General features: G+C 42.8%; 1 protein-coding gene across 2 annotated transcripts in view; it reads left to right on the top strand.

Moving 5' to 3' along the window:
* Positions 1 to 19,859, top strand: part of GALC (galactosylceramidase) — a 360,459-nt gene extending 340,600 nt beyond the window's left edge. For both annotated transcript variants that reach the window (XM_078660006.1, XM_078660007.1), the window contains exons 13-17: positions 2,499 to 2,643; positions 4,073 to 4,253; positions 5,411 to 5,574; positions 7,808 to 7,884; positions 15,888 to 19,859. In XM_078660006.1, the coding sequence (XP_078516132.1) occupies positions 2,499 to 2,643; positions 4,073 to 4,253; positions 5,411 to 5,574; positions 7,808 to 7,884; positions 15,888 to 16,031 (711 nt within the window). In that variant the 3' untranslated portion in view covers positions 16,032 to 19,859. The remainder of the gene's footprint in view (positions 1 to 2,498; positions 2,644 to 4,072; positions 4,254 to 5,410; positions 5,575 to 7,807; positions 7,885 to 15,887) is intronic.
* Positions 19,860 to 21,479: the final 1,620 nt, after the last annotated feature.

Here is a 21,479-nt window from a genome sequence, read left to right as displayed (position 1 = left end):
AACTGACTAGAACAGAAACTAGATGCACTGCTGAAACAGTACGAAACTTACCGGTCTCATAAAGAGACACGTCAGGACCCGCATCCACCGAAGTGGACACTTCGTTTTGGGGTCTGTGTACCACCAACCCACGGACCAGAGTCAATTAGATTGACCCTGTCTAGATACTACCCCAGCAATGGTACTCACCGGGCAGCAAGAACGGAAGGCCTCGGACTCGACTGGACTGCTTCGACGCCGGACGGACGAACTTCGAACTTCTGTTACGGGTGGGCCTCCGGATACCTCGGACCTTGGACTCTCGGCTTGGGCTCTGGTCGGGACTCGCCGCGTTCCTCCACCGCCTCGTCTGGATGCTGGACCGCCACCTCCGTCTCCTCCGTGGGCCTGAGGGATACTTGAAGCAGAAATATCTGCACGTGCACGGTATGGTTCCGTCACGGCTGCAGAGGGTCAGGGGGCACGCGTGGCTTCACCGGCGCGTGGGGAAAGGGCAAGTCCCTGTTCGGGCGCCATTATGTGGTATATAAATAAATAATACCGGATCTATTTTTGTCTAGGCATAGCAATAACAGATAGCTCAATAAATAAGAGTCAAGATTCGAGGTAGTAGGAGTTTGCAGGTTTATTACAGCATAAAGGACAGGAACAGGACAACCTGCATAGGAATAGGATGGCAGGGCCCGGCAGCTGCCGGGGCTGGATCAGAATCGGCACGCTCTGGGGAAAAGACTGGCGTAACATTTAATAACAATACACAAGCATATATAGTAAAACAATTGCATTACAGTACATATGATAGGCGGAGCAGTGGGTGTGGTCAATAGCAGTCGCGAAAGATAAGGGTGAAAATGGGTGTAACAGGGGCGTATACATAGACATGTGATGTAAACGTAACAGAATATGTCATGAATGGGGCGGAAACATGGAGGGGGCTACCTAAGGAGCCGGGACCTCTAACCTAATGGTGCGCGCAAACTGACAATGACGTGTTACTTGGAGAAGCTGGGGGCTATGAACTCTGTGCTAGGAGCAGAGACTGAAGTCTGGAGAGTCAGGGCGACATGTACCTAAACAGTATCTAGTATCTGATGTTTAGAGAACATGTTGATAGAATCCAAAAGTTATCGGGGTAAAGGCTAACAGACTCTAAGAATGGTGCATGCATTATTCTACATGTAGTGCGTGATGAAGAATATTAAATGACCATTAAATGCAGTATTTCTCTTACATGGAGACGTAAAGGCTAGACAATGACGGAAACTATTGATGCGATTCAGTAGCTTAGGAATGCAGAGAAGGGGGGCTGGACTGATAACTAGAATCATAACATACTCTTGGCAGACTCGTAGGCAGAGCCAGGCTGAGCCGGGCACTGTGAGGCAGGAAGTAAATGAAGGGTCGAGGATACAGGTGGGGGCTGTATCGCTCCTCAGCGAGGCTCAGGAGACAGGAGCTGAATCTGGTGTCCGGGCCCTTTTGAGGCCTAGAAACGGGGACTTTACAATGAAATAACGTGCACACTGAGAAACGTGGCAACGTAACTTTACATAGGCCTGATACTCGTAGCTTTCACGAGAACTGGAAACTGGCATACTAATGATGGACACAACTGTAATTGCGTCTTTAATCAAACATGGGGGATACATATGCATATTTAATCATGCACACATAACATATGATGTAGGACGCGTAGTGACACAGAACATGGCAAAATTTACTTTTCCACAAAGGCGGGGTGTGAAAGACAGAAGCTTTAGGTTTAAAATCTTACAACAGGCATCAATAGACTCTCAAAACATGGTGTATATATTGTATTCCTATTTTGTGATTTCTTTGCTTGACAATCCTTCACTAAAGTTTACCGCATGGTTGATATAGTGTCTGCAGTGTGCAGGGCTTAATCTCACTGGTCCATTCAGGGCAGACTTTCCTTGTGAGCTAGTTGAAGTTAGAGGATGCGCCCTAATGGCCATATATATTATTCTTAGCTTTTGAAGTTATCCAACCTTTTTCATCCTATATCGTGCTCTGGAATCTTGTGGACCTGCTTGTGGATTGTGCTCGGTTTAATAGTTTCACATTTGGCAACTGATGTAACTCATACTTGTATTCAGTGAAATATTTATTGTCACCAAATAGTGAACACTAGTGAAATTAACACTAAGATCAGATTGCACAAGTGCCTTCCCTAGGGCAATACAGGCAATGTGTGCACTAGTGGCTCCCACAGCTCCAAAATTGGCCCCCACAGTTACGGGACACCGGGAAAACGTACGGTGCCCCTCCGCGGCCAGTCCGGCCCGGTCTTCAAGCAAAGTCTTTTGGAATAAACTATAGGAAACAAGAAAATGGGAACCAGGATAAGTCCAAATCAAGTATTGTGTGGAATTGGAATATAAAAATCACCTTTTCACTGAAGTCTGATGTCATTGACATAAATGATAAAGTCACCAGGATGCTGTGATAGTCGAATTGTGTGCTCTGTCTTGTTCTAGCTCAGTCAAGGCAACTTCATGTTGGAGCTGGATGTGGACCAAGTTTACACCTTAACGACTGTCACGACAGGAAACAAAGGCTCATATCCAGAACCACCGGCCTCACAGCCATTCCCCACCAAGTACAAGGATGACTTCAATGTCCGTAAGTCTCTGTATTGTATGACATATTCCAGACGTACTCCTTAATATTCTGATGTTGAAAGTTCTTTAAATTGATCTGAATCCGTTGATCTTAGATGACCGATGGGAATAAAAATGATTAGGGGAACTCTGGACATTTTTTCTGGTTCATTTCTTCAATTCATCACCCTAGTTCTTCAGATTTACACTCCTCTCCGTTAGTGGGAGTCAGCTCCGAAAAGAAGGATACATATGTGGGACCACACCTCTTGCTAGCTGAAAGGCAATCAGAGGTTGAGGGAATGCAAGTGGAAGGGAAGCGATGGACTTTGAAAATGGGAATTGTGTTGTATATTTGTATAGAGATGTGAGAAGGAAATGATTGTTGGGCCTGCAGTAGGGTTTGGTTGGGGTGGAAGGAAAACATTGCATTATTTGACGAATGTTTTACAGCAGGAAAATTAAGGATAACATTAATGGAGGGGGAGGAAGTTAAGCGTGAAGATTAAAATGGTCCACCAGACAGAAGTAGAATGGATTATACCCATTTACAGTTGTAAATATTGAGGAGGATTTGTGTCTAAATGACATACCTTCATGTTAATGCATCCACAAGGTGAATCATGTGTTATTACTTCTGTTAGGGTCGTTGTGGCAGAGCATAGAAGCAGCTTCAGAACACTATTGACTGAAAGGAGTGAGGTAGACAAGGAAGGTTATGCTAAAGACATTACAAAGCCATTGAGAGAGGGAAGGGTACCACAGAGAATCCTGCACCTAAGATGGAAAACATTGCAAAGCAATATGACTTCAGAGTTGTCCAACAAGAGATTAGGGCCCAAGTTACTGGTAGTGTGCTCTGTTCTGGGCTGCACACCTGTGTCACAGGCGTAGACGGTGCCAGTGCACCCTATGTATCCACTGTCTCCTACGCAGCCATAAACTCACTCCTGCCCGTGTAGCAGCACATTAGTGAAAGGTTGTCCTGCTTTTTGAAGCTGCCAATTCGCCTTTCATTGTGCAGGTGGGAGGCTGGCCTTCATGTGAAAGGGCGGCAGATATTCCTCTGCAGGCAGCTGGAGTGAGTGACTGCACCCGCCTGCAAGACGATGTCTGGGTAATGAGTTGCGACTCCTCACCGCCGCTTCCATGGGGCAACCTTGAGTAACACACCGACTGTGCAACTCTTGATAGGCTCTTTGCCTCTGTACCCAACTCTACAATACGTCCCGGGCGCAGAGGCAAAGTGTGGAGCCAGTTTCATCTGATAGTGAAGTCAGGTGTTTTAATTCGAGAGCCTGCAAATTCATTAATGTTTTCCATTCACCAACCACATAGATTGAATTTTTTTGTCCAGATGCAGAACACCGATAACGAATGGATTTTTATCGACAAAGTGAAATGGTTATCAGTGTGTTGTGGTGGTATCTTGATGTCTGTTTCTCACACAGTCTACCCGCCGTTCAGTGAGGCACCCAACTTTGCTGACCAATCAGGAGTGTTTGAATATTTCATAAACTCATCGGACTCTGGAGACCACGTGTTCACGATGCGCCAGGTCCTAACCCAGCGACCCATCACCTGGGCCACAGACCCAAACCAGGCCATAAGTGTAATTGGCAACTACAAATGGTAAGTCCATGTGGGGGTGTGGTGTGAAAGGGCAAGCATCTAGGTGAGTTACAGCAGGTTTCTGCTCAGTACAGCTGTTCTCGCTTCTGCTTCACCCTGTTGATTACAGTATGTGTAGACTGGAGAGCTCTTGAACAAGAGGCCCCACTGGTGGAAACAGAGCAGTTAACCTCAGCTCAGTGAAGCCTTCTCCAGAACAGTCCTTCATTGGCGCTGTGGCCTTGCTCTTTATTCATCTTAGCTTGGTGAAGTTTTTCAGGATATGGAAGGATGTTGCCAGGCATTATTTTGCTTAACCGTTTGATATTAGCAAAAAAAATATTTACCAATAAAATGGTTTTAGTGGAATGGAAGCCAACCAACCCCCAGCATCGTCCTTTGATATTTAGCAGGGCAATTGTTTGCTCTTTGGTCCCTTAGACCCTTGACTACCAACAACCCTTAGACATTGCATATTTAAAAATAAATATGGACTGCAGGCTTTTGTTGTCCAAGGATCGACAAAAACCTATTGATGGCATCCAGCAAGACTATATAACTCATTGTTCGGAATTTGGACTGCAGCACCATATAGGAATATATGTGTTATTTGCCTTATGGACCTCACTGTACCCTAGGTTTTGATGTGATTGTTGCGTGGTTGGCGGAATGGGCTTCCTTACCAAAGCAGCAGCTGTTTTCCAACCACTGAGGGTCCAGCCGGTGTCCAGATTGTACTTGTTTTCTTTCACTTTTACTTCAAAAAGATTTGTGAAAGGTTTTTTTCTGTTCACTGTCCGTAACGGTGCCTGTTTTTCCTTGAGTTTGGGTTTTTACAAAAATAAATGAAAAATTAGCAAGTGAAGCCAAAAAATAGTCAATTACATTTTCCAATATTTGTTTTAATTACCTTCCTATGAAATAGTAGTTTTAAAACGTGCTCCATTGTCCCTCGCATGGGAGGGACTAATCAGTGCTTGCAACTTACATTTCTTGGAGGACAACCAAGTTCTTTTTTCTTCTTAGGCTTCTCAGGACCTAGACCAATTTATTTTGGGGGATTGTTGTGGGGGATGGTGTTTGTAAGCCAGACAGCAGAGTCCAAATACAAACGCCTTTGAGCAATGACAAACACACCTGTTGCAGCCCACTTGTAAATGCCATGACTTTTCTTTCAGGACTGACATGCTTGTAAGTTGTGATGTCTACATAGAGACCCCCAACACTGGTGGCGTGTTCATTGCTGGACGAGTGGATCGAGGTGGGACACCAGTATGGGGCGCCAAAGGGATATTCTTCTGGGTTTTTGCTGACGGAACCTACAAAGTAACCCTTGATTTACGTAAGTCTCGGAGACCAGGCTATCAGAATGAAACCTTTGACTGTTTGCCCCTATGTTTATTATTGAGAGCCTTCCGTTATTTTTTACTTTGAAATGTGTTATACAGTTGTAGCTCGCTTTGTATGTTATGAGAAAGTTATTTGTGGCTAGCCTAAAATGAGGCCTTGGGGTTATTTCTCAGAACAGAGAGTTTCCAGCCCAAAAGACAATGTACAAGCCCAGCACTGCTGGCCAGCGCATGGCAAAGTTTGGGAATGATTGTTATATCAGAAAAAGATAAGTGATGTGTCGACTCCTCTCATGGTAGGTCTGTATTGTGCCTCTGTGTTCATTTTGTTGTCATCTTTTTGTAGCAGTGTGTGCCTTTACGTATTTTTGAAACTATTTTTTACTATCCGGCGCAGTGGATGGATGATGTCTGGAGTTGGAACACAACTCGAGTCGCTCATTCAAGAAATCTGTCAGTTTTTCTGCCAAGATGCCGGCCGTTGCATGCTAAGTTACAGTTCTTTCCAAAAACGCGTCTTTTGCTCAGCCATGGTCCAGGATTGTCCCCTTTTAAGAAGGCTCCGGAATTCACTCTGTTTAGATCAGAGCATCATTGCCATTCCTAGAGCAGTTCCCATTCGTTCTCTGCGGGATCTTCAAAGTGGTGCGCCATGCCCCGGTTACCTACTGGTAATCTTCATTACTCAGAGTATTGTCTTCCTCGCCTCATGAGTTACGAAGTGAGCTTCAGCTCACTTTGTAATGTTGTTTCGTGTCTGCCTAATACTCTGCTGCCCTGCCTATGACCTTTTCAGTCTCAGTGGTCCGTCCCTTATTTTCATGGCTTTGATCATTCCCTCCCTTCCCTTGAGGCTCTCCTTTTCTTCCCTTCCTCCATATGTCCTTAGGATTATGATCTAGGTTCCTACGGTGTCTCTTCCTGCAGTTTAATGCTTTGAACACCGTAGACGTGGTTTGAACACCTTCCCTCAGGTCAAATGTCATTCCAACTATTGAGTACAGTAGGCAGGTAGCCCTTAATTATGAGGAAAGTGACCACCTCACTCCATGTCATCACTGACGCTGCTTCCTGTCCTTGGCTTCTATGATTGCTGCCGGGTGTGCAAGTCTAATGATTTAATCTGAAGAAAACCAGGAGTACTGCACCCAGAGTCCACAGGGTTCTCGCATGAAAGACCAGGACTGGAAACTGTCCAACAAACTGGGGAGCAGAGGTCCTCACACTAGGCGTCTGGCCACGCCCTCCAGGTGGAGGGAATGTGAATTAATAATGCTCCTTCCTTTCCTAGAAAGTAATGCAGGCCTCTAGCTGCCCCAACGAGTGGTAGTTTCTATTATGCTGATGGTGATTGGCAGAAAGCTGTCGGTAGGGGAAACATCCTTTACAACGCAACTTTTACCACGCAGTGCCTTTACGACGCCACTTTTACAACGCAAACCATTACGACGCATTGCGCTGGGGGGCGCTCTAGCATAGGGAATAGGTTTAATTTACTATCCAACACCTTCCCTACTATCCACGGGGACTGGAGTTGGAATAGTAAATTAAACTATTCACTATCCAGCGCCCCAAAGCACTATGCGTTGTAAAGGTATTCGTTGTAAATACTGCGTTGTAAAGGCATGCGATGTAAAAGCATGCGTTGTAATGTCATACATCCGTCTGTAGGGGGAGGGACCGGTAATTGGTGAAATTATCTGGTGTTGGATATTGTTACCCAGTATTGTTAGATGATGACACCAAGTGATCAGGACCCCATGTTTATGCTTTCGCTTTCCAAATCAGTATTAAAGGGTATGTTATCTAAATGTGTTTATTTGCCTTTCAATAAAATTCACACGAATGAAGTAGGTCTTAAAAAGCAACCCTGAAACAGCGACATTGTTTTCTTGGTACCATGGAATAATTACCCACAAGAGAAAGAAACCAGAGTGACGAAGCGAGTGGCGCCAAACAAAATCCAACTTTCTCAATTGTTATTCTTTTCTAAAATGCATAATCAAGTTATTGGCTCTAGAAGTGCTTGTGGACGACTGCAAAGAGATTTGGTGCAATGCTGCCACCTCGTGTCTGTAAGCTATAATACGGTTGAAATATTGTACCTCTTTGATGAAGGTTTTTTTCGTTCGCTGATCGCAGTTGAAGTCTGTTAGAGCACTAGAGCTTTTGTATTTTAATATAATACCTCGTGGATGAAGGCGGATCTTATGTTTTTCGTTGCAGTTGGCAATATCGTGCTGCGGAAGGGGCCGTCAGGAGTCCGTGCTGGAACGTGGCATACGCTGTCGCTAAAAATCAGTGTAAGTCAGAGCTTTAATTGAGAAAATAAAAGAACAGGGCGTGATGATGAGGTGGAGATTGCAGTGGGGTCAGGGCGGGCTTGGGTGGGGCTTAGAACAGGGCGAGATGGGGGCATTGAATGGGATCAGGTTTTCAAGAAGCGCATCAATGGCCACTGGCAGGGTCGGATTGGGATCACAATTCGGCCCGGGCACTGACGAAAAAAGTGGCCCACATTCAAGAGGCGTGGCCCATATTTAAGGGGCGTGGCCCACAATCAAGGGGCGTGCCCTTTCATGAAACACCATTTGCACAGACAAGGAATGAAAGTGGGAGGATACTGTTCTTGCACAGGACACAGGGCCAAGGTGACAATGGCCTACATGCTGAGCAACTAAAAAAAATAGCAAGGCCCCTTTTTTGTCACAAAATTATTCCAGCCCTCCAGCACAGGAGCACCTGAAAAGCAGCAAACCCCCTGCTATTACTAACCTACTTAGCCCTCCCCAGACCTTCAGCTCAGGAGCACATGAACAGAGGTAAGGCCCCTGCAATTAGTAAATTAATCAGCTCTCCAGGCCTCGGGAAAATGTCCTGGCAGGGGAGCTCAAAACACAGCTTTCTGGGTCATCCCAGGTAGCCAGGGGGAGGCTGAGGTGAAACTGGTGCATGGGAAGTGCCTTCCCAGTGTGTTCTGGCAGTTTGAGTGTTTACCATTTACTGTAGTATTACCCTTGTACCTGTGTATGGTACCCTTTTGTAACTTGCACATTTCACTTTTCTCTGGTATCACACTGTATGTTACTTCTCACTTTTGTTTGCTTTAGATACATGCACAAGTGCCACCATTGCCTACGTAACGTTTGTTCTTGTGCTGGAGTGTCTGCCATTTATTGCAGTATTATACCTCTACTTGTACTTTGTACGCTTTTGTAACCTGCACACATATCACTTTTTCCTCCTGTAATGTACCGATTGCTACCTCATGTATTTTGGTTGCTCACTATTGTCACTTTTGATTCATGTAACTTAACGTTTGCTTTTGTAATTTGTCCACTTGTAATTTTTCTCCTCGTGTATTATTGCTGTTCCTAGTGTGAAGCGCTCTGACACCTTCGGGTAAAGTCCGCGCTATATAAAATCGCATAAATAAAATAAAAAAATTCCAAACATCACCTGGCCCTCACAGCAAGACCCATTCTTCCTCGCCCACTATGCCCTGAATGTGAAGGGCTGTGGGCGAGGTGTTAAGACTAACACCGTTTCTGGGCTGCATGGGCCCCAGGGAGGCCGAGGTGAAAATGGCTCAAAGGCCTGAGAAACACCTGGCCCCCAGGGAGGCCGATTCTTGCAAACAATCACCCCTCCCCAGCCCAGCCCCAGCTTGATTGCTTGGCAGGGCAGGGGTGAAGGAGAGGCCACAGCTGACAATCGCTGTCCGGCCGCACAGCGAGGCTGCTTTCATTTTATCTGTCTGTCTCCGTGCACTCTGTGGGCCGTTTTTTTTTCTCCCCTTTCCTAGTCCACTCTCTGTGGACTGGGACAGGGGAGAAAAAAACGGCCCACAGGGGCACTGAGGCACCGGCCTTTCGGCCCATGCCCGAATGCCCGCCTTGCCAATCCGCCCCTGGCCACTGGGGTCATCACAAGTGGGTTTCCGCAGTCTCACAGTCATTGACTCAGGATGCGGACAGCTAGGGTAGTGAGTGGACACTGCTCACGTTTCCCCCAGAGTGAAAGGCTCAGTCAGGCACATATAGGTGGTAAGTTGGCTGTCATAGGGTGGTGAAGTGTTCTCCTCTGGTCACACAGAGAGTCCGTTCTCATATGTTTCTATTTTCACGGATACAGACATTTCCAAATACTTTTTTTCTTTTTATCAAAAGTTTAAGCAAAGATTTAATTTATGATGAAACAAGACCCTCACCTACCCATCAAGACCATAAACATCACACCATAGCGTCAAACATACATACCACTCTCTCTCTCTCATGCAACACATTCGATTAAAAACAAAAATACCTAGCACAATGTCTCAATATTCTCAAACCTGCTTCTTGGTACTGTCACTTTTTAACCTGTATTGTACAAATATCATGTAACGTATATATTAGTAACACAATCAGACAAAAATGGACAGTCCATAATTTAAATGTTATACAATAGAAATCATAGTTTCATTTGATCAGTAGACAATGCGACAGGTCCAGGGCTGGCTCTAGGCAGCAAAGCAGTCCTTCCATGTGCAGGAGAGCATGGAGTACACAGCAGGTAACAGCAGCATGCGGTCCTCTGTGAGTCCTTGCATAGGCCCAGAAAGTGAACCGAGGGCCCAATTGTTATATCAGGTGCTTTCTTTGGTGTACGAGAGGCTTCTAGGAAATTCCCTTTGAAGTGCTTGAAGTTTCCTGCTTCCCCTGCCCTCTGCTCTTGGTTGTCTGCATAACAAAATGCGGGGTTACAAGTACTTTGGGGGAAGGTAGAACAAAGCCTATTTAGTTGCAAGTGGGGCAGTACCCAGCCCCCCCCCCCCATCCTGCCAGTTGATTACCCATCCCTGAACTCCTAATCCTTCTATTGTGTGGCTGTCTAGGAGGAATAAACAAAGTCCAACTGCCAACTACACCCAGTCATGTGAACCATTAACAGGCTGCAGGCACCAAATAGTTAGGGTAGTAAAATGCCAACATTCTAAAAGTGGCTGTCGTTGATTAGCCAGTGGGGAGCCAAAAACTATCTTCACATTGATATATGCAATAACATAACACATTATTAATTAAAATGTTCTTTATTCAAAGAAAATTCATTTTGTTTTTTTTATTACTTTGTTCTGCTACCCCGTCCTACTTATTTGCATTTGCAAGGATACCGTTCCAAAGTTAACACATAATTAAAGTCCACTGTCACAAAGCAATAACACAAGGATATTGAAATTCTTGTAAGTCACATAACATTTTTTAAAAGGCAGCTGTAAACACTACCCTATAGCATATAGATATTGAAGTTCTTTTGAGTTCCATGAATAATCCTTAAGGGCAATTACAGCCACAACCAACAAGTGTTTCATGGCAAAACTCCCGCATCTTCAGGGCTATAAAGGTAAGCATATGTTTCATTGTAAATATTTTATTATAAGGTGAAATATTCCCTTTTCTATGAATTCTAATCATTTTGAGCAATTACAATTTTAACAAATTAGTTATCTCCACAACTATTACAAAAACATTAAGCAAATTCCATGGAGGTAATATTGACACCTACTAAGAACTTTCATTGTTCAGGAGAAATTAGCTGACCCTGTGTCTTTAGTAGTCCTTGTGCATTCAATTACACACAATTTCATACCATTTTCTTAAGTTCTACTAGATCAAGTTAAATTGTTCATAATTATGTTACGAATCCAACCTCAGACACCTGTCATTGGGCACTAATAGGTCCATCATGAAACATATTCTTACCTCAGAGATTGTGCTCTGTTTGTGGACTTTCACTGCGTCATCAGTAATTCAGCAGCAGCTTGTTATATTATTGGAACTACAGAGAATCCTAGTTCCTTATACAATATTCACATGTGAATAAATAATACATGTGCTAAACTCATAAGAAACCTTACTTGTAAGAAGGGTTCTTGATAACTATTGCCACGGAAGGGGCGGGGGGAGGGGGGCTACACTTCCCCCACAGAGACCATTTGTGTCTAAAATAATAGTCTTACCCAGGTCCCAGGATTACTGGATTGCCCCTTTTTTTCGAAGATATGATTTTTTGTGAGTGCTGGCACCTTTTACATGCACAGCAGGATGTTATCAGAGGCACAATCCTCTATGTCTGCCAAAGGGCTGTGTTTATCCAAAGGTATATATTTATGTAACAAAACCTCTGTGTACCTAGTACCACTTTGTTATTAGTTGCTATTCTGATTGGAGCTCAACTCATATGTATACCTTATCATTCCAGACTTCATACCTATGTTAACTTTTGTCACCAAAATATTCTCTTTATCTTTTGCTCTCCAAATGGCAGCCTGTGGGCCTTTGGCACGTTGTGTATACATTGCAATCTATTTATAAGCCATTGACTGTGCATTTTGCTGCAATGTGCAAGCTTGTTAACTGTGTTCATCAATCAGTTCAAAACAAAAATTTCACAAAGGTTCCAATAAAAACATTTCACATTGCACACCCTGAAATTGCTTAACCTTCTCCTGGGTGCTTGAAAAAGAAGTATTGGCAAAGCCAATAGGTCTTTACTACCCAATATCTATTGACTTTGTCAGTGTTTTGTTTAGCCATGTTGTTCAGCAGGGCTGCTGCTGTGCCACATGGCTGAATTAGTTTTTTTTAAGCACAACAACATGGTCAGTGATAACTGATTCCTAGTGCTTTTTTCCCTTTACTTTTTCCATGCTTCAGAACATCTGAACAGCTGTACGACATGACTACAACACATTGACAAATTGCGACCTATTGACTTTGTCATTGTTTGTTTTCCTTCACAAGCACCTGCATGCACCCACCTCTCTGCACACTTAGAGAAACTGATAAACTTTGTGGCTTGTGGTGAAATGTGTCTTAAACTTTCCTAACAATACATTTATTTTTGGTGTTTTACTGCCATCTAGCGGTTAAGGACAGTGATACATATATATCTAGTAACACCAATTATTCAGGCTTTTAGGTTGAGCATTCGAAACCTATTGTAGCTTCTCTTGTGTACTTAAGGCCATCCCCCTGCTATCCATTTGTTTTTTTCATGTCCTTTAAAAATCCTTGCCTGCTAGGGTCAGTCCTGCCTCTTCGTCCATCCTTATTCTCTTTCATTACTCCCAGGCAGTAGGGACTAACTTGAATCATTACGATTTGATTCTATTTATGCTCTAGGGAGGGACTATTTCTTTCTTAAGTTCCTGCTCAGGGCCATACCTGCTTGCATTGTGTGATCTTTTTAGTGCCCTGAGCTCTGACTTTCTGCAAACAGGCATGAGAAGGCTCTCTGGTCACATAGTTGCTCCCCCTGCATTTCAATTATGAGCACAATTAAAACAGGCATTTTATTTACTCAATAAGGATACATGAAGCATTTTAAAAGCACAATTCGACATCCTCCTTACACGAGTGCATGCCCTCCCCACCTGCTGTTTGTTTTAACATTTTGTTTGCAATAATGTTGAAAAGACGTTGTTAAAATCAACAGCAGCTGTTCTGTTTTCCGTTGAAAACTATTTACAACCTCAGTGGGTGGTCATGCCCCTATCGGGGAAGGCCAGCGGTTCGCCAGATGCCCGGTCGCTGTGCCAAGCTCTGCCTCCAGTGCCTATCCATGCTAGACCATCCCTGGCTCCTCACCTAGCAGGCAGGCGTGCTGCTGAATAAACACACGGTCAGACATGAGCCCTGGGTAATCAATCTAATTTTCATATGCGACGCTGCCCACGTTGGTTAGAGCAACTGGAAATTAAATTAGTTTGATTTCCAGGCAAATCTGCTGAAATTGACGTTAGCTGGGAAAACTGGGAGGAATCGATGCTAATTGCACTTCCGGTCTATTTGTATTTGAATTCATCACGCGCCAAGCCTTTTTTCTGAACTCCCAGGTATCAATGAATATCGCTTCCTAGGCCGTTTCAGGCTGCAAACACTGCTCGAGCAGAGGTGATGTTTTGTGTTTACTGCAAGGATCCTCTAGTACAGATCGCTTGGTGACCGCAAGCCTTTGCTTATGCCATTATTGGACCACCAGAGTACAAAAACACCCAGGCAGACAGAACATTCGGAATACACAACTGTTATTAGGAATTGTTTTTATCTTCGTGCCAATTTTAGATTTTGCATTTAGTTCGAAATTGGAATGAAAATCGTTTCACTTTGGTATAGTATTGGTGATTGGGGCTTACTTTGTCAGATTTCATCTTTTTGGCCTGTCCAAAACGCAACACTGTTTTTTGTCAGGGACAAGATCCACAGCAACAAGGAGCTGTGCTACAAAGTACATAGGGCTGAGCTGGTGAATCACCTGTTTCTGTGCACTCCAAGTGTTTGCAGACAGTGAAATAAAGTGATGTGTTTAGGATCACACAAACTGATGAAGTATGCAAGCTAAGATTCAAATGTATGTCTCATAAACAACTTGCCATTGACTTACCCACTGGGTCACATATCTCGCCTCATCCGAATGAAGAAGCAGTTTAATTTAATGTTTTATTTCGTATATGGTGAAGAACATTTAACCTGCAAACCGAACAGCAGTTGGAAGTTAATGTGAGATGCTCCTTAAACCTCTGTCTTCCTCAAGGGCCAGTCCCATCTGATGCCATGAAGGGCATGTCTTGAGCTTCTAAGAGGATTGTGCCAGGTTCACCATGCTCCAAATAAACGACCTGGCCCAGGGCTGTAGGACAGTGGGCCAATGCACTGGGGGCTGACTTGGGTGGGGGCGCATTTTTTGCAAGCATATTATGGTTTTAAAAGCACCTGCTGCCGTATTCTTGGCCTCCCATCAATCTTCAGGGAACAATAAAAATGTCAAAATACCTCCGGTGATTAATATTCTTCCTGGAGAGATCGGAGATTCCTCTAGTGGAAGTAAGGTAGCTCGAAGGGTTAATATGCCTGCTGCAAAGAAGGTGTACCATGCTGATCACAAAGAGCATATAATATAAATAAGTCAGTGGGTTACTGCTTTTGTCAGATAATTTTTTTTGTTACTTTCAGTTTATAAGTTACAATCTTAATATAGAACAGTGACCTATTGACTGCCATCAGAGAGCTGCATGAAAACTACACGGTATAGATTAGAGTGTTATAATTTTTTCCCCCAGTATTTCATCATTCTAATGTTGCCTAAAGGGTTTATTTGGGTTGAAATCAATTATTAGTAAAGACAACCCCTAACCATGGTGTTACTTTTTAAATTCTGAGTTTGTGCTTCTGCAGGCCAAGCATTCTTGAACCTTACTGCCTACCAGTATGGATGACCTGTGATTCCTTCACCTGGTAGTCCTATACACTGATTTACTGATGTGTGATTGATTGTCTCTCTGTAATGTGTGTGTGATGTAAAATGCTCTGACACCCAAGACTGGTATGAGTGGCGCTATAAAATAATTAGTTGTGTAATTGTGTGTCCTGGATTTGTGTGGTGTGGAGTGGATTTCAATTTTTGTGGCACGGTGTGCTGTAGAAGTATGTGATATTGAGTGTACTGGAATTATGTGGAGTGAGATTGTGAGTTTTGGAGTGCAATTATGTCGAATTGTATTTTGTGTTGTGGAGTGATATGCAGTGGAGTTTAATGATGTGGTGTGTTGTTGAGGGCTGCACAAAAGCGCCTATAAATATTGCATTTAAAATTTCATGATGTAAAAGGCCAAACATCAATGCACTTGGTAAGGATATGCCCTCCCCATCGTAATAAAAGAAAGAACTTCATTGTGTGTCTTTTGCTGTAGAACTTTGTACAGCATGCTTATTACTTAGCGAGTCATGAAGCTCCGCTGGAAAGGAAACTTGAAATAATGATTAACTGCTTATATGTGGCACAGGCGCAGAAATATCCTATACATTGCAAAAGCAGGACCTTTGTATGATAATGCAACTGGGCTTGATGAAAAAGACTTTCTATGCTCTAAGAGGTATGAGTTTTCTGCGCAGTTATTCTATTTTTTCGTAGGTTTTTTCAGCCTCCATAACTAGAAAGGCCATTTGAGGGCTGTCTTGAGCGCTGGTGGCGCCCGGTGCAACAATGTTTGTTGGCGCCCTCAATGACCACCTTCACCACGGATTCTCTCACTATCACCCTTCAACAGTGCACCTCAAGTCTCCATAACCACTCTCTCTTCAATGCATTTCTTTTGTTCCAGTTCAACCCCCATAATTTCACAACACATCACATACATACAGTCCATAACACATAAGTAAAAACGCATTGCCATTCACAACGCTAATAGCTCCAAGTCCAAAAAATGGTAGACCTATTGCATTTCCAATGCTTGTTTTTAACACATTGTTCATTCTTGTCTTTGCAGGGTCTGTCTGCTTCAGGGATTTTAAACGGTTATCCACTCTGGGAAATCGATATCATAACTGGTTCTCCCCGCGGCTGGGCAGCCATCGGAACTAACGCACTCGAATTTGCTCAATTTGACAATTTTTACGTAGAAGCCAGTTAATCCCTTCAGTGGACACCCTTATTGCCACCATTGCGAAGGAACGGAAGCACTTCTTACTTAAAAAGGGTTAAATACTACTTGATGCTGCAGTTCCGCGCAGAGCCGCGTGGCCACGGGGAGGTTACAAATTGCTTGTACTTTTCTGCAGCCAAAGTAATCGGGCAGGGGTGAATGTGTTCTATCATTGATTGATTATGCCTAGATTCCAAACCTCTGAATGTTTCATGGGTTGGCAAAAATCATGTGTGTCTTTTTTCAGCTTTATTTGGGTGGAAATGTGCTATGTTTTTTTACTATAATTTTGATTCATACTGAATTCATTTTTTTCCTTCGGTCGGCATAAATCTCATCAAGTAAAACCTTAATCGTTTGAGGTTAATTGGTTGACTGGTACTGACTAAAATGGATTTAACCTGAAAATGCATTGTGTCTTAAGAGTTCAATCTTCCACCCTAGCTAAACTATTTAGAATACTTTAACGCACTCTTAAAAAGCCAGCACTTGTTTTTTCTTCCTTTCCCCCTACCCTAATGTTTATCTACAATTGTATGTCTCGTGAAGTAATGTTGATCACGATTTTGCACTTGTTGTAGTTTGAAAGATGATTTTAATTCCAAAGAGAGCCTGGGAGATGATATTTATTATTGTTATTACAATTTTCTGACCAAACTTTAAAATCGCATGTATGATTCTGTTGATTGCACTGTAATGCATGTAACTCGTTGTGGTCTTTGAGCTGTCATGGCCTAGAAAATCCACACTGGTCATTCAGTTCTAAAGTTCTTGTGTTGCAAGGACCAAGTACCTCTCGGAAATTTGCTGTTCACTGTGAGATAAAAAGCACGTATCTTTTAATCTGTGATATTCCTGAGTTTTCTGCCCTCTTTTCTAATGTGCTTGGGACATCCATGCAAGGGAACAGACAGGAGAAACATCTTCCATTTTGCATAGAGGGCACGCTGGGTCTATGCCGCATCGGGGAAAGAAGATTTTAAGAATATTAATGCTGCTTGGATCTTATCATGTCTACTAAACTATTCTACCCAGGGTCTCTAAACCCTGATGGGATCTGTACTTTTTCCACCAGGGCTAAGGCAGCATCAGATGCTATTTTTGAGGACACACCTGGAAAGCAGCCACTTGGGATCCACATCTTGTTTGCAGTCACCCTGCTTTGAATGTTGGCTGCGGAGCCAGTGTTCGGTTCAGCCAAGCCTGACTCAGGATGCTGGTCTAATAGCAAGTTAGTACTATTTTAGTTTGTGTACTGTCGTACATTCAGCATCCTGAGTTCACCTCTCACTGTAGTCAAGCATACAACCAGGATAGCGAGAGAGTGGAAAAGGAAATTGTAATAGGAAATACATGCAGTTGGATTGAGAGTTTTATTTCATGCTGTGCTCCAATAGGGTGTTAAGTATTGACAGTACAGAAATTAAAGTGGTGAATCATTTGTTCATAGTTTAATATTCTGTGGCCTTTAATTTCTGAAAGACGAAAGTATTTATTTTGAAGCACTATATCAGCATTATGGTACCTTATGGGGGTGCATTTGGCACCAGAAACGTCCTCTATCAAAGATGGAATTACTGTAATGACCCAAGTAAGCAAGTGCACTTTAAGCTCTATTACGATTGATGGCTGCAATGTGTAAAAGCCAGGCAACTACTATGTGCCTTTTACTATCTACCTCTTAATAAGTACAAAGTCACTGGATAAAGGGTTTCTGGAACATGGCATTCGTGCTGCCTTCACTACATACTGCAATCTAAAAGTACTATGCAATAATGTTCCTTTATCTGCTCTAGCTACTATCCAGTTTCAACAACATATCCTTTTTTATAGTAAATCTTTCATAAAAAAGATGCACAAATGTATTTTATGTGATAATGCCTCAAAACCTTTACTAATGTTGCTCTCTTGCTAAGGCTTTTCACACCTTCATTTGGTGTATTGTGTCAAGGCTCTTTCTCCAAATGTGTTTATCTGAAATCTACTGACCTTCAGACACAGGGCATCCGATCTCTTTAAATAGTGTTTTGAACTCTAAAGTTGGTAGTACCATTACTTAAAGCTCCACCGCAATGTGCAACCCCTAAGTGGGTAGATTAGCTGCCAAGAAGTGGATGGGTTGCTTAGCATAAAGTCTAGGAGAGTGGTGTAGTTGACTCTGGTGCTTTAATGACTTACACCAATCTTGGGAAACACTGTTACTTGATAAGTATATTGCTCTTCTCTCCCAATTTTCCATAGTTTGACTAGAATTCTAAATTTGGTACCTTCTGTAAGAGCAGAAACATTGGCCTTGAAAAGTAGTGTAAAGGCAGTTATAGTTGCTGATGTGGTGAGACAAAGGCCAGTTTGCAAGAGTGTGAGCCCTCCAAGGAAAGGCGTGTCTCAGAATTGTGCTTGGCAGGTCCTGATAACTTGGAGGTCTGGCCTGACTACATAAATACTGTAGTCAGTATTTAGAGAATTTATCGCACATTTTTGTTGCTCTCAACCCCACAACGTATTTCATTGCCTGGTCTATCTCATAATAGTTGTACCACAATATATTTTTCTTATGGTAACGTTTCGCACCAACAAAATCTAACATTTGTTGTACTGGAAAGTGCACTGAGTGTTTTTCATCGTTTTGTGCATCTTCACATTTTGTAACTAATTAATGTGCCTTGGAGCAGTGTGATTCTCAAAGTATGGAACATGTTTTTACCTTACATTGAGATTTGCCTCCTGCATATGTAATACATACATGAGCCGCATTTTAAAAGAAGAATACAAATTGTGACAGTATATCCCCAAGCTAGACTATGAGCTTAACATTAAGCAAAGTTCTTTAAATGATGGCTTGAACTGCAGCCAGGCCAGTGCATAGAAAGAAAACAGAGTAGGGCACCTAGAAAGCACATTAAACAACAGAATAAAACTGACAAGAGGGCTGTGAGAGGGATCTCAAAAGTTTGGCATATTCACTGATGTTGCTTGTGGCATAGTTTGCACCAGAAGCAGATATGTCCTAGAATCAGAGCTAATAATGTTACAGCTAGTCTCTTGAGCACATGAACTGTGTGGCATGTTTGCGGTATGGGTCAGAATCATTCATTATAAACCCATGCTGTCCAAACATTTGACATCACTTCCTAATGTGTCTTGTTGTTTAGAGGTTTTACATTAGCAACCCTGTTTCTGTGTTGACAGGATGGATTTCAGTCAGTTTCTCTTAATGCTTATGGTTTGTCCTTGTCAGTCTGGCTCTTACTTCCAGGTCTGTCCTCACTAGTTAAAAGCCAGTTACCTGACTGAAGGGCACCGATCAGAGTTAGTAGTACTGTTACTTTTAATCATGGATGCATCAAAAGCCTATGCAATGGGACAGACTTTGCATCAGTTACGTTAGTTGAGATTACGTTTGTTGACTATTGGGTTATGTGGCTTTTTTTACATTACAGGTTTCTAGGTGCCAGCATATTGCGGGAGAGCCCTTGTAAAAATAAATGCACTTGCCATTCAGCTGTCTACTTTAACAATTAATTAATACTTTAATCTCAAAGGCCTCTTGAAGCCTGCTCAGACTTGCACCTATTATTTGAATTGCAGGATTGCAAAAATGTGAGAAATAAATCAGGGAATCGATGGAATTTAATGAACTCAGCCTGAAGATTGTAGTAATTGACTGCAAAGAATAAAAGTTTAATATGTCTGTAGTAATGATTTCAGCTAAACCAATAACATTGTTTTACAAGTCAGATATTTCTGAAAAATGCATTTTGCTACTATTAAATTGGTATTTGTGTTAAATAAATTTTAATTTTTGGGAGAACTGTTTTCATGTCACAGTTGCTTATTTCTTCATTTCCCTCAACCCATAGGAAGTCTGGTCTGTTTCAGCGAGTCCTATTACCAGTCATATGCGGCATTACCTGGACATCTACGGGTAGAAGGGTTAATGCCACATAAGTTGCTGTTCACTCAGCGTTATCACTCAAAAGTAAGCAACAAGCCGATTATCTGCCAACAAGGACACCAGTACTAACAAAGTCATGGAACTTCTACTTCTTAAAGCACTGATACCATTTGGCTGCAAATTATAAGGCAGTTTGACATCCTGGCCTTTCAGGAAACCTGGGACTCAGAGTCCAGTTTTTTTCTGGATGGTTATCATAGCTTTACTATTCCTGCGGTTCGAGGGCCTGTGGGGAGACCAAAGGGGGGTTTACTCTTCCTTATTTCTTTAAATCTTGCAGGCACTTTTAGAAAACTTACGGGGGGGTCAGATAATTTCCTCATAATAGAATGGCTCGTCTCCGACCAATACTATCTTTTAATACATTTATATAATGCCATGGAAGGCTCCCTACAGAGGGAAGATTTTAGTGTGTTAGATCACTGTTTGTCAGTCTATAAGCATAACAATCCTTTTGTGCCTGAGATATTTTTAATGGGAGATTTTAATATACACCCTTGCCCGTGGGACTGTTACGGTGAAGATTCTGTGGGACACACGAATGGGAGAGTACCCCATTTTGAACATAATAAACAGGGCGATGCCTTGGAGGAGCTACTATCTAATTTAAATTTACTCGAACCGGGCAAGGAAGGAGCTAGAGAGGTCGTCCCCACCTTTATAGGACGGGGAGCCGAGTCTGATTGATTATATCTTTTTATCCCCCCGAATCCTGATCAAGATTCTGGACTATAGAGTAGTTATGTCAACCTTCAGCGATCATAACCCGCTTGTGCTGGAAGTTGAATGGAGGGGCAAGGTGGCTACTACTGATCCAGGTAGGGAGGCTCCACGGAATTTATCTACAAAAGACCAAGGTAGACTGATAAAGTGGGACGCCGTAGTCCCGGAGGCCTTTTTTGAGGATCTGGCCGTCAAGGCAGAGAACAATTTTGACATCTGCCTTGATGATCATGCCGTGGGTGCGGAAACTATAACATCTTTCACAGCAATCTGTAAGCAAATTGCTGAAAACCTACATAAGGGGAGTAGTCCACATATCAGGAAGGCATATAAATGGTTCGATTCCTCGTGCTCAAAGGCTCACGGGGTTCTCCTTAAGGCTCTTAAGAAGACCCCGAGGGATAGGGCTTTGGTTTCCTCTCTCCGCAAGGAGTACAAACAGGCAATCTCCATGCGGAAACGGAAAATTACTTGAAGATTGTCACTAGGCCTTTCCATCGCTTCTTGTTGACAAGATTTAGGTTCAATTTAATACACCTTACTTTAGGAATGTTCCCGCAATGGGGTAAACCAGAAGACTCTGCACCATGATCCTGTGACAATTTCTCCACACAAGATACTCTCCACCTGATCATGTTCTGTGAGAACTTCTCAAAGGCACGTAAAAAATTCTTATATCCCATATTACGTGAAGCTTAGTTTCTGCAAGTAAGGCCCGCACTTTTATATGTGCAATTGCTGAGTAGCGTGCACATTAT

Source organism: Lissotriton helveticus, chromosome 9 (assembly GCF_964261635.1).
Source record: "Lissotriton helveticus chromosome 9, aLisHel1.1, whole genome shotgun sequence".
NCBI classification, from domain to species: domain Eukaryota; kingdom Metazoa; phylum Chordata; class Amphibia; order Caudata; family Salamandridae; genus Lissotriton; species Lissotriton helveticus.
The sequence above is the reverse complement of the archived record's forward strand: the minus strand, read 5'-3'. Positions and strand labels throughout refer to the sequence as shown.